Here is a 13,735-nt window from a genome sequence, read left to right as displayed (position 1 = left end):
AATATTTCTGTCCACTCAGAGCGTTATTTTATTTATTTATTTATAGATATAACGTCGCGACCTAATCAACATAATATAGCCATTATAGCGATTATAGCTTCGTTGGTGTTGCTGCATTGCGGTGTTGCATAAACGGCTCTGCGGTTTGCATGCATGCCATGGAATAAATACGCATCCATCCACATCCATCTACGAATGGAATTGCGATTCAGTTTGTAGCTCTTGTACGTACACGTTTCGAACAATTGCACATGTGCTTTATTCCAACAACATCAAATGCATGTAATCACTCGGCGTCCCTATGAGAACTCGTTTTGTTCGAAAGAGCGGTACTTTCGTTGTAGTCGCTCATGATCTCAGTTGTCTCGCGACGTAAACCCCCCGTTCGTTGTAGTAGCACCGGTCACGCGCAAAGTATGCGACACCTTTCTAACAGTGGACATTCATTGAACGCTTGAAAGGCAATTTATGCTAAAGTGCCTCTGTGTAGACGTGGGGATGGCGAATTACAAACCATACGGCCAAAAGACAACACGCCAATGTACTGTGCAACTAAATGTTCGGAGAGCACTTTTCAAGGGATAGTAGTGGTTAATTGTCATTGAAATAACTGATTTCGTAACAAAATTTGATTGGTTGGGCCCTTCTAAACCCGAAAACTTGTCATGTATACGATTTCAATTCTACTCGTATGATTACTATTGCTTTTTTTTTCTTTCAGCCTGTGGACTACTGCTGAAGCGACACAGCGATAATGTTGAGCAGCAAAGTAGCTTCATTTTTGTATTCAAAGTATGTAGCACTGCCATGGCCTGCAGTGATGCACACTCCCCTGTTGCAGTCCAGATGCTACCACAAACAGCGGGAAGAAGAAAAACCAGACATACTTCTTGGATTGGCGGAGCTGTTCTCGAAGCGTAGCATCAATGTTGATTTCCTGTCACGTTTACATCAGATACCACACATGACACTGGACATGCTTCGAGAGAAAAGGAAGCTTCGCACGTTTGAAAAGCGTGTTTATGATCAAAGGTGTGTGATGCATGCAATTCTCTTTTATCTGTTGGAACACCGCCCCCCCCCCCTTCCCAAGCACAAATTGAACTTACCGTCAATATGTCCATGGATATCACACATTACATTTGCCTTAAAGGGGCACTAAAGCGCAAAACTTTCTCCTTGTCAAATGAAAGACGCCATCACCTTAACCAACATAAAAGGATTAGCCAAAAGCGAAATGGTGCTGACAAGCTGGTGCAGGACTGCGAAATAAACCCGAGACAAGGAGCACAGACAAATTCTCGAAGGATTAGGATTCACCCATTGCGTCGTTCGTGATTTATGAGCTTAAGAAACCGCAACGTACGCCTTTCCTCTCTCTCTCTCCTCCAAATTCCTGAAGAAGGCCGACGATGCGGTGTGCATCGTCATTGGTCTCCGCAAATGATTTGTCCAATCACTTGCGGATCATTCGAGGCCTCTCCGTATTGTCGGGCTTCTTGAGGAAGAGAGGGAGAGGGAAAGCGTAAATTGCAGGTTCTTTTGCCCATGAGGCATTAACGACGCAACGGATGGCTCTCATTCCTTTTGTGTTGGTGTTTATTCTTCCACTTTTGTGCCCCTTTAAGTACTGAGGTTAAGAATTTATTTCTGTCTGCAGTACGGTAGAAATTCGACACTTTGCAAGAACTCTCTTCCTTAGAACAGTAGCAAGAACATGCATAATGCTGAATTAATACAGCTTTAGTGCAACTGTATTGCACAGACTCCCAGCTACAAACTCTGAAAATTCAGAGCCCCACAGTGCTTTGTCATGCTTTCTTGACGCTAAAGTCAGAAATTCAGCCTTCTGACACCCTTCTTTGCCACCTGACACAAGGTCGGCCCCAAAAGTGATTGATAAGAGCTTAAAACTAGAGGTGTGCGAATATTGAAATTTCCGAATACGAATCGAATACGAATATCTGCAAAATTGTCCTTCGAATATCGAATCGGATATCATGCCATAGTATAAAGGCTTCTAAGAGTTAATTAAGATAAGGGTTATTCAAGTTAAGAGTTAATTAAGTTAATTAAGCTCTGAAAACAAACATCGTCACAGTTGTGTTATCCTTAGAAAAATGTCCCAAGTGCTAATACGGAATATGTATTAATGTATTGGGGCTTAGCATAGGGTATAGATGCTTATATGCACATGTACAGTAAAATTATTTTTACAGTGGAACAATGTGCTGTTCTCATGAGGCAAGCTGAAAACCATAAACAAAAACTTGCACTTCAAAAATCTTTCATGTACGGTGAACACCTGTGTTGGCATTGCAAGTGCTGGTGAAACAGACAGAGTGGAAGTAAAGAGTAATGACATGTTCAGAATGTGGGATGGTCTAGTGATGAGCACATCTCAGAAGGAAACTGAAGGTGGCAAGTGCTTTCTTCTTGCACTGACAATGCCTTCCACATTTGTCGTGTACGCGAGAAGCTGCACAGTTTCACTGTGCTCTCACGCGTGACGTCACGCGTGAGACCATCGTTCCTGACGGTGATGCATAGCTTGGAACAGCTTCATTCATTAGCGCAGTAAAATCGCGATCCTCGACGATGTTGTATGACTGTGCTCATCACGCGTGATTGTTTCCGCGGCGTTCGTGTTCGGCGCTTCTTTCATTTCACGGCAAAAATCTGCGGGCGCCTCAAAGCTTTGTCGCGCCCACGCGCGAGCAAAATCGTTCCATGCAGGTCGGGCTTAAGGCTATATGCGTCTTGCTATATCATTTGTTACAACAGTTAGTGCAGTTTCAAATGACTCCGCAATGTGATTGTCATCCTAGTTGACACGTTTTAACATACGCGGTCGCACAGCGCCGGAGTTGGTGAACATTTGTCGAAATATCGTCATGTCTCACTCCTCGATTATCGCTATCATCGCACGCGAGCATAATTCTATCATATATCGCTGACAACCACAAATCGAAACCGAAAAAACGCGTTCGAGAAGCGGGTTCTGGCTATGCATGCAATGGCACGGTGAACAGCGGTATTCAGCTCAACACCAACAAAATTTCGATATTAAACCGAAATTTCACGGAACTGTAGGCCTCATACGAATGTTCAGAGTTTATTTGCAATCCACTAAAGCCGCAAATGTGCTGACGATGCATGAAGCGTACCGCGGTTTTGCGTTTGGCGGTTTGGATGGCGGCTGCAACTGCACTAGTTTCGGTTTCAGTTTCGGTTACCGAACGTGTAGCGGCGCATTCGCAGCTGAGCGTACCTTGGAAGCTCCGCGCGTCGCTTTGCAGCTGTTCTTTTTCTTGTTCTGCGCAGACACCGCAACGTACAAATTCCAACGCGCAGCATGCGACAGCTTTGTAATAAGCTGCTGTGATATTCAAAAACTTCGAATATCAAATTTCCGAATACGAATACGAATCGAATATCGCAAATATTCGATTCGTATTCGAAATTTCGAATATTCACACACCTCTACTTAAAACTGAACACTGCTGAGGCAATTCTACCCCAAAACATTGGAGCACAAAAGTGGAACTATCCGAAACTCTATCTCTAACTATCTGTAAAAAACTATCTAAACTATCTCTAACTAACTATCGTGAAAAATCGGGTTTAACCCAAAAACGAAGAACCCTAAGCATATTCTACGCTTGGGTTTAATCAATTTCATGTCTTACTGATATGCCAGTGTTAACCATGATATTGATATCAATGTGCACATTAACATGATATATACTGGTATTTTTCATCCTTGGGTTCAGGGCATTGTTAGTGCTGCCCTGTACTTGACTAAAATGTACCTATACAAACGTCTTTGAAAAGGTATATCCCGGAAAGACACGGTATCTTGGGTCCCGATTTGGCTGCGGCAGCATTCTTACTGCACCGTGGCGCATCTGTGAAATTTGTTGGCAAGGAGGAATGGTACAAGAAAAAGGAGGATGAGGAAACGGGGCTACCCATACGACATGAGGAGGGCTGGAATCTGGAGGCTATTGATGCTTCAGAAACTGAGCTGATTTACGAAGGCTTTGAAAATCTTGGTAGGTATATGCGATAGCCTTATGGCAGAAAGTTATCCAGAAATAACCTTCCTTCCTTTGTGGATCTCAGTGCACCTGGGCAGCTTAAAAGCTCTGCGCTTGTGCGGTTGCCCTTTCATTGATGACTGGTGCGTCGATCGTCTGAGCCAGTTCCAAGATACGCTCGAGCATCTTGACTTGTCGGGTTGCACCCAGATCACAGAACGTGGCTTGTCTTCACTCTACAGACTCACGTATGTATGGCTGTACACCTTGCTGCCTTGTAAAACTTGTAGTCCGAGATCCATTCAGTCTACTTCGTCATAGTACGTCTGACGCAGAGCAGTGGGGGCAAAGGGGCATATGCTCCTTCATATATTGTTAGGGAGAGGCAACAGCCTCTCGGTATGACATGACTACAAGGTGCAGGGTGTTGCCAAAGGCATTGTAACTAGGGGTCAGAACCGAAACTGAACCGAAAGCCACCATATTTTTTGCTGAACCGGAACTGAACCGAACCGAAAATATTAGGCGGTTACTGGTTCGCGAAATGGCTCAGACATAACGTACGTTGGGATATATCGGAACTACGATTTACATAACGAACTGAACGGGGTTCCCAAGAAAATTCTAAACCTGAACAAAACAAAACTGCAACCCAAGTGTGCGAGGTATTTCGTATTTCCTCCTTCGTATGTTGTATGGTAGGCTGAATTACCTTAGCGGCTAATACCTGACTAGACAGAGGGTTGTTATAATATTTCCATAAGAAAAAGGGAAACTCCCAAGAATACTCGTGGAGGAGGCACATTACACACTTCCGGAATATATATGGTCAAAAAAGACAAGCTATTTGCTTCTTCTTTTTGGCAGTCGCGGGCTTCCTTGTACGTGATTTTTGTCGTACAGTAACCCCAAGTTTTATTTTCATTTCGGGCTTTCAAGTCCCTTAGCAGGATGTAACATGTGTATACGATGAGTAAACTAGAGAGTACAGTATGCTTAAAGCCCTTAGCTTTCCGCAGTTCCGTGAAATCCCGCGGAAATGAAGATTCTTCGCAGAATACGTGTTTTTGTGCAGAAATGCGCGGAACTGACAATATCCCGTTCAGTTTTCCAAATTTTCATGCAGTTTTCATGTTTGGGGGAATTTTCTTCGTCAACTGTAAAAACGAAAGCGAAAAGCACAAGAAACAAACACGCAGTGCTAACGGTGAGGAGCATCAGCGATGCGAAACTTGAGGAAGGAGGGGCCGTCACGTGGACAAGGAGCCAACCAACCACGGTTGCGAAAACACACCTTGAGGCGCACGAACGGCTGGTGGCTGTGAGCAACGTCGCATAACCACAACTTGCTCGCTGCGTAATGTCACATCTGAGTACAAAAACTGTGCGGGCCCGCGCTCGTGAATATAAGGCAGCGGGCTTTTATGAAGACGGCGGAATTCTTTTTTGTAAAGCTTGTGCAAAATCTGTTGATCACAGACAAAAATCAACGATCGACGACCACCTAGCTAGCGGGAAGCATTGCATGAACGCAGACAAGCTGAAACGGGAACAAGTGCAGCAGTCAAGTGATGACGCAAACGCAAGGTTACAAACCTTGGAATCCGTGATGAAAAGCAAGGTAGGCAAAGACGACGTGGTAACGGAATTCCTAGAAGCCCTAATCTCCGCCAATATTCCACTGGAGAAGGTGGACAACCCCAAACTTAGAAGCTTCCTCCACCGGCGAGTGACTAACGGTGGCTCCATACCTCATTCTGGCGTGCTTCGCGTTTGCGTTCCCCCAGCTATTCGAAAGACATGTAGCTGCTCTGAAAAACATATTGCGGGGATCGACTGTCTCTGTAATAGTGGACGAGACCACCGACAACAGATCAAGATCTGTCGTTAGTGCTCTCTTTGTGAAGCCACCGAGCAGCGTGGGGGAACGCCTGAAGCCAATCGTCGTCGAAGTGCTGTTCGTTGACGAAGTAAACGCGGGTACCATCGGCCGCATCGTAGCCAAGATGGTGACGCCGTACGGGCATCAAGTTTGAAGATGTCACGGCTTTCATAAGCGACAACGCTGTGTACATGATCAAGGCGTATAAGGAACATGTCCGACCCTTATGCAAAAATTCTGTACACCTTACTTGTGTCGCGCATACGGTGAACCTTGTGGGAGGCACTATGCAGAGCTCTTTTGAACTCGTTGACCAGTTTGTAGCGGCAATGAAAAAAGCGTTCAGATTGTCAAGCAGCAAACGTGCTCTCTACAAATCGTGTCTGGAACAGTGTGGTGTACAAGAACCCAAGACACCCCCGACGCCATTCAAGACACGGTAGAACTCGTGGCTAGAGGCTGTGGAAGTACATTCGGCTTATACAGGGTGTCCCAGCTAACTGTGAACATATTTTTTAAAAATATATATAACATTTTTTCCAAGATGAAATCAATTGCAATATAGCATATGCCGAAGGGGCACTCCCTAGGAGGGCATTAGCAAAGTCCAAAGGCAATGTCTTAATTAACTTTCATTAATTAACTTTTTAATTATAAAAGCTACAAAGTTGTCCCAATGAGAACATCTGTTCCCTTCGGTCACCTGATATCGTAGCCGTTTTCAGAACAAAAATCCGTTCGAAGTGAAGTGAAGGAACGCCATTTTTTTTCTTAATTTTGTTCATTGCGCATCTTCGCAGACGCGTATTTCCTTCATCTCCAACGTGAGAGGGGAAAGGAGTACAGTGCCGCCTCATGCGTGGAAGATGAGCTTTAACTTGCGGAAACAAAACAAAAACAAATGTATCGGGTGACTCTATCGGAACTGGCCTTATCTTGGGTTGCATTTTCTGTTTCCTTTTAATCTTTTTCCAGGACGCGAGAGGCGATAGTGTGCTCTTTCTCCCTCTCACATTGGGGGTGAAGGAAAGACGCGTCTTCTAAGAAGCGCAATGAACAAAAGAAAGAAAAAATGGCGTTCCTTCACGATTTTTTTGCAGGCGATCTATCGAACGAATTTTTGTTCTGAAAACGGCTACGATATCAGGTGACCGAAAGGAACAGATGTTCTCATTCGGACAACTTTGTAGCTTTTATAATTAAAAAGTTAATTAAGACATTGCCTTTGGACTTTGCTAATGCCCTCCTAGGGAGTGCCCTTCAGCATATGCTATATTGCAATTGATTTCATCTTGGAAAAAGTGTTATATATATTTTTAAAAAATATGTTCACAGTTAGCTGGGACACCCTGTATTGAGCACTACCCTTCTCTTCTAACGAAGGTTCGAGAAAAGTATGGTGACACAGCGCAAATTGGCTTTCTTCAACAGCTACTTGGTGAGCAACACACAGAACTAAAGTACAGCATGTGCTGCATCAGCGTTTTTGGGAAAAAGCCAACAGGCCAAAGAGCCAACAGATATCTAGTCATAAAGCCTACAATGCTGTCTTTACATTGTGGGGGTATTTTAAGGCTGCGGTGCAAGAGGACTTCGAGAGCCTAATGCTAGCTGAAAATGTGCCAGCAATCCAAGCTTTCCACATTTCTAGGAAACTAAAAAATGGAATGAAGAAAGCTGCCGAGAAAGCAGAGTGCTACTTGGAAGGATCTGACACCTGGAGGTTTTTCAAGTGCATAAGGTGTTTGGACCCTCTACAGATCACTTCACTGACACAGGACCGAGAGCACTACAGTGCCATTCCTAGACTTGCAGCTCACTCAGCCATTCTGTATGCTGAATGGCAGTTATACCTTAAAAGTGTAGGCAAGTTGCCGGCCAGTGACAACCCACTTTCTCAGTTTCTTTCAAAAGAAACACACTGTGGCACAGATTTTGACATCATGAGCTTCTGGTCCGGAATGAAAGAGCTTACGCCTGCTTTAGCATCGATTGCTTTACGGTATCTGCCTGTGCCAATCAACTCAGCTGATGCTGAAAGGTCGTTTAGCCAATATGGGGACATTGTCTAAAAAAAAAAAGGCACTCACTACGTAATCAAAACACGAAATATCTATTGATGCTAAAGCACAATAGCTACTTGGACTTGTAAATCAGCTAGTGCTGACTTATTCCATTGTGTTTCCTTTGTTTACCTGGAACCTAAAAGAGAGTGCTTAGTTGGTGTATTCTAAGTCAAGAGGACAAATAAAATATTTTTTTGTGTAGGCCTAGTCCACTTGCAGAGCCGCAGAAAGCTGCTGCAGAATTCTTTTTTTTTCCCGCAGACACTCGCGGATTTTGAGGTTCTGCTTCGTGGAAAAACTAGTTTTTTACTGCAGAAATTTAATGGCTTTAAGTATGCTACCGTAACGTTGCACCTGAAATGCACATATCTGTAACACGCAGTGTTGCTGTGAACCACTGCTGTGTCAGCAACAACAACAACAGCAAAAGAACATTTGTGTTATTTGAGAATCGTAAGGATGTGCTTGCTTTTAACCCATGACAATCTGTTTGAAATTCACTTTCCTGAACTGGTTCAAACCGATTTAAAATGGTTCGAACCGATACTTTGCCCTGCTGCGGAGCTGAACCCGAACCGTACCAATATGTCTGAACCTGAACCCAAACTGAACCAAAAAAATAACGGTTCCGATCCCTGATTGTAACGATGTTTGTGCTACAGTATGTACACCTGCATTGTGGAAGCAGGTTTGCATGTCGATAGGGAACTTGTATCAGGTATGACTTCCTGCAGGGTTTGTACAGGGTCTTGAAAACCCACAAAGGCTATCGTTGCTAGATGTTGCATGCAATAAAAAAATGCTGTAAAGCGTGAACCACGTCATGAAAACCGGCCGAATTCTTTCCGAACCGAAATTTGATCCAAAATTTTTTTGGCAACTGGAGTTTCGTTCTGAATTGAGTCGGATCTGGCAAGGCTACATTTCTGTTCCGAAATCGGAAGGTTGTAGACCGAAGAAGTAGCAAGGATCCAATGGCTATTCAGCCGGAAGGAGAACCATAGCAACAATGACGTGGTAAACGGGTCGACTGTTGTCGTGTCTGCGACTTTTCCTCCTCTGAATACAGGGATTACCTCGTTGAGCTGGGTGAGTGAAAGGTTATGTGCCCCAAGGCCAGAAGTCTTCAGCCGAACTTCAGCTTCCAGTTCAGTAGCATGCAGTGATGCACGGAAAAAAGTTAGGTCCCGATTTCGGTTCAGGCAAAATTCAACTAGGTAGTTTTTCATGCCACACGGTTAAGCCTTAACAGTTATTTTGCTTTGGTATTTTGTAATTATTTCCATAATGTTGCCTGTAGCAGTATTGTGCACAGAACTAGCTCTAAGCCTTGAGATATTACCCTTGTTCACGTGGGTCCAATTTATCAAATTATCTGCACAAACTGTGTTCCTGCTGAGGTATAGTGTGTGCATGTTACCATAGTAGCCCCATTCACTGTGGTGTTCTGTTTTGTCACTTTCAACACTGCTCTGCAAACTTTTGTCTCGAAACCTGTATTAGAAATAGGTACCTCCTTGACATGCCACACGAAATGAGGACAGATGTTCTCAGGACTAACTGTAGTGCAGCACATACAGAAATAGGAAGGGTAATGTAAGACCTGCTAACTCCTTTCAAAACTTACACTGTGCAGGAATCTGAAGAGTGTTACACTGGGATACCTGCCCCAGATCAAGAACCTAAACTTAGTCGCAGTTTTGCTAGAAGATTGCCTACCACAGTGCGAAATCCGTGGCGTCGACTACTGGCAGCCCAGGCTTGTATCTGAAAATATCGACGAACACGGGCCCAAACCACCAGACCCAAGCTGACAGACTCTGGGAAGAGATGTAGTTAGCATTAAAATAACCATAGGCGTGTAAATAAAAGAGCTTCCACAAATGATTCATTCTACTTTACTGGACAGTTTCTGGCACTTTTTCACTTTTGCAGCATGTTTTTTTGCGGCACCACTTGTCCGTTTTCTAGACACACGAGCAGTTTGCTTGGAGTCTTCCACATCCTTTGTTTCATTCACTTCCTCCATTGCCTCCCACATCTCATTATCTTCTTCTTGCTCTTCTGCTTCCTTTGCTGTATCCGAGTTGTTATCCTCGCAGACCTTTTCTGTAGTGCTGAAGTCGGTACGGATAAGGATGCAGTTTAGACGTGACTTCAGATACATCTGAAAGAGGAACGTAGTACAAATGGTAACACTTCCTTTGTGCATGAATCATTTTGGACAGCAATGCAACAGTACGCTTTGCCGACGGTCACGACTTTACACTTATGTCTACGTCACTCATACTCACTCAGAGGGAGGACTGAAGGAAGACATTCAAGTGGAACTGCCCTAAAAACTTAAGTACTAATAAGTTATGCAAATTTTCATGACTGTGCCAAAATGAGCTCCTTTTCTTTTAGAATAATCTCGTGGGCCAAAGCCCCTTAGTGCTTCTTACATGAGTTTGCAAGTTCTTCAAACGGCACACAAGCTACTTTGTCAGCAGTGCAATTGCACTCGCACGACGTTTGTCGAATGACTGGCATGGTAATTACTGCTCCTGTCTTCGCAATATGCTGAGAGATTCGGCTAAGCAGCTTGTGTGTTGCAGGGTAGAGCCATTCCCCCCCCTCTCCCAAGTGTGTGTGCTGTTCTGCTCAGTGTTTGTAATTTGCCAGCTAATTACGCGAAAAGTACAGGTGCATTGGAGAAAGGTCAAATGACAGCACAATAATAAGAAATATTTACTCTTTGGGTATATTTTGGGCTCGCAACTGTAAAATATACCAGAATTACTCTACAAATTACCAAGATGGTGTAAAAGGGTGTTAGCTCAGTGGGGTGCAGGTAATGCAGGTATACATGCACTTTACACACAACCTGCAGCGACGCAGAAGTTCTACTCGCAAATAGCAAAACCACACGGGTAACTGCTGGCACACCTGCACACACGCTCACCTACATATGTACCTAACAGGATGCAAAAATGCTGCAACAGATTAAAAACGAAGAGCTCAGCAAGGTAAGTAGGGTTGCCACCTTTGCCTGCGGCAATTTCCAAACTCCTCCTGGGGGTTCTATCTTGCGCCGCTTGAGGGTGTGCTGGTGGAAAACCGTTTTACCCTTCCCTTGTTTAAAGTACCTAACGTGACAGGTTTTTTAAAACCTTCTAACTATAGGTAGTCCGAGCAAGGTTTATCATCGGCACAGAGACATCTGCTCACCCAGCATAACACAATAGCATGCAGAGAGTCTAATACAACTTAAACTTACATTTTTTGTTTGACTTTGCTGCCAACAAGGGGGCAACGGTTTGCTTTCATGAAGTCTCAAGAGAGGTAAAGGTTAAGAGGCTACGGTGACGTACAGCAAAAACAACTTCATTTGGAGATAATGAATGGGGAGTTTGATCGCCAGGGGCGATACTCTACCCCATTGCTGGTGGTGATGTGGGGAATGAAATAATGAGCCCCTTCAAAATAAGGATCGAAGTCCTATGGTGTCCAAAAAGGTCAAAAGAGCTTTGAGGTAAAAAACAGTGAGGTAGAATTTGCAATTTTGTATGCTTTTCTATACTTCATTCTATTATAGTGTACCTCTTTAAGTTTAACAATGATGTAGACTAGTGCTATAATTTACTTCTGCCTTTTCTGTTTCCAAAGATTTCGCATACAGATCACTCTACACCCGGACATCGAACACAAAACTAGAATTTGCAAGCTGTCCGGGTGAAATCCGGACAAGCGGGAATGCGAAAAACGAGCACTACGATTATGCTACAGAGCAAACAGTTGATAAGATGGCACATGGAGAAAAGTTCAAACACGGCTTTATCTGCTCCAAACCTGAACATTCATAGAGGATTTGTGATGCTCTCAGGCTGTGCTTTCATGTGCAGGTGCAGGCACAACTGTGCACCCTCATGGATTGGCAAAATATTTGCAGTTTTACTGCATCTGGCCTTTGCTCAACCAAATTTGTTGTACTGATAAAACACACTGGCTTGATGGAACACGAGGAAACAAAATTAAATCTTAATTATCCCCGAATGTTACAAGGGCATCATTAAGATATAGAGAAATACCTGTTTTGGTTTGGTTGAACATAAAAGTAATATGCAAGTGAGCTGTTGTATACCTGGTTCGAGGAAAAGACAAATGAACTCTGACAGGGCCTGGGGAGCCCTTTTAATTTACTTAACTTTGTTACTTTTCTTCATGTGCTGATAATGATGATTAAGGCCCTCAGTTTTCTGCGAAATTCGGAATTAATCCCGGAATCCTTCGTTTGGCACAGAATTTCAAGGAATCCCTTGTTTTTAGGGGTGTGCGGTATATTCGGGTTTCCGGATATTCGACTATTTGCTGAATACGAACGACACCTCCCGAGAGTGGGCTTCACCTGACGCTTCCCTGCATGAGGTGAAGCCTGCTTTACGAAATCGTCCAAGCTGCAGGACAAACAGACAGATTGTAGTTTAGCTTAAGATAACGTTAGCCCAGTCTATTGTGCATACTTCGCCTGAGGAAGGGGCGGCGTCCCTCCCGTGTGTAGTTTAGCAGTTGCAGCGGGGAATTCTGATTTGATGTCTGGGAGGTTGCCTTCAAAAAGTTAAGACTCTTAAATAGTGCCTACAGCCCAGGAACAAAAAGGGTGTCCTAAAGATGTAACTTCCCCAGGGCATGTATTGTAAACTCCTTCCTACAAAGTTCCTATAACACGGGTGCCGAACTCATCCATGCCTGCGGGCCGCATTGAGCCATGGAGGAGCTACGCGGGCCGCATACCACGGGTATGGGGTAGCCTGTTCCTGATAGTATAGATGATGCAACACAGAACTTACTGCGACATAAAACGTATATATTTGCAGTGCTGAATCACATGGTCAGCAATCCTTTTCATTTGCAGTGTGCTGAGGAAACTTGGCACCTCTTGTTTTTAACTGCTGCGTGAACATCAGGTGAAAGTGACCGCGCAGTTGTTTGAGTTGTGAGTGTAACTTTCACTTATTCAGGTTCATCACAGAAAACACCTGCTCGCAGACCTGTGTTGATACAGCTGTCTTGCGACGTAAAGCTACAAATTATTATCGTTATTATTAGACGTCTGTTGTACCGAAGATGAACAGGTTCCTCTGTGACAACATACGTATCTTCGGATACTTTCGTCCAATGTAAGAATAAAACGAAGCCGCACCAACTTCACTGAATTTGTCCTATATCGGGACGTCGCACTGCAGGTCGATCAGTTCTATTTGTAAGTCATCAGGAACGTTGTCCACAGCTGCAGAAAACTGCGACCAAAAAAGCCCTGTTTCAAGTATTCTGAACTCGAAGAATCTTTGCTCGGATTCACTCAGGAGATCACCAAGCCTGCAACTGAACCGGTCCGTTTCTGGTGTCAGCGAAGGCACCAACATTACAAAACAGCCATGTATAGGGTTTGCTGAGAAATTTTGGCAGAAATGTACTAGTAATATCAATCAAGTAAAAATCAGTCACGCAGGGGCAGGTTTAGAGAGTCATCAGCGAAGATGACGAAAGCAACACAGAGACCCAGACAGGGAGTGTCAAACTTGCAACCTTTAATCATACGATTAAAGGTTGAACGTGCGACATTCCCTGTCTGTCCCTGTGTTACTTTCGTCGTCTTCACTGTCATGTACCAACTGGCCCCGGTCGTCTCTTATTTAGATAGTAATCGGCTGTCACAGATAAATGGCAACAGTCTTCTATCACTAACCAATGCAAGACAAACTGCA

General features: G+C 44.0%; 2 protein-coding genes and 1 pseudogene across 2 annotated transcripts in view; 2 read left to right on the top strand and 1 right to left on the bottom strand.

Moving 5' to 3' along the window:
• Positions 1 to 106: 106 nt before the first annotated feature.
• On the top strand, positions 107 to 9,875 carry LOC135396650 (distal membrane-arm assembly complex protein 2-like). Its single transcript, XM_064627740.1, has 5 exons — positions 107 to 224; positions 722 to 1,032; positions 3,835 to 4,055; positions 4,126 to 4,288; positions 9,625 to 9,875. Exons 2-5 carry the CDS (start codon positions 755 to 757, stop codon positions 9,800 to 9,802), a joined length of 840 nt encoding a protein of 279 aa, XP_064483810.1. The 5' UTR covers positions 107 to 224; positions 722 to 754; the 3' UTR covers positions 9,803 to 9,875.
• On the top strand, positions 5,774 to 9,609 carry LOC135397452 (uncharacterized; annotated as a pseudogene).
• Positions 9,871 to 13,735, bottom strand: part of LOC135396649 (WD repeat-containing protein 74-like) — a 19,439-nt gene continuing 15,574 nt past the window's right edge. Inside the window, exon 9 of the mRNA XM_064627739.1 lies at positions 9,871 to 10,155. Within this exon, the coding sequence (XP_064483809.1) occupies positions 9,877 to 10,155 (279 nt within the window). The 3' untranslated portion in view covers positions 9,871 to 9,876. The remainder of the gene's footprint in view (positions 10,156 to 13,735) is intronic.

This window comes from Ornithodoros turicata, chromosome 6, assembly GCF_037126465.1.
Source record: "Ornithodoros turicata isolate Travis chromosome 6, ASM3712646v1, whole genome shotgun sequence".
Classification (NCBI taxonomy): domain Eukaryota; kingdom Metazoa; phylum Arthropoda; class Arachnida; order Ixodida; family Argasidae; genus Ornithodoros; species Ornithodoros turicata.
This window is presented reverse-complemented; position numbering and strand designations above follow the sequence as displayed.

Excerpts from the sequence above, each read along its gene's own strand:
- LOC135396650 (XM_064627740.1), top strand. The coding sequence starts at position 755 with ATGTTGAGCAGCAAAGTAGCTTCATTTTTGTATTCAAAGTATGTAGCA. Across the intron at positions 1,033-3,834 it reads AAGCGTGTTTATGATCAAAG|GTATATCCCGGAAAGACACG; the intron begins GTGTGTGATGCA and ends GTCTTTGAAAAG. Across the intron at positions 4,289-9,624 it reads TCTTCACTCTACAGACTCAC|GAATCTGAAGAGTGTTACAC; the intron begins GTATGTATGGCT and ends TACACTGTGCAG.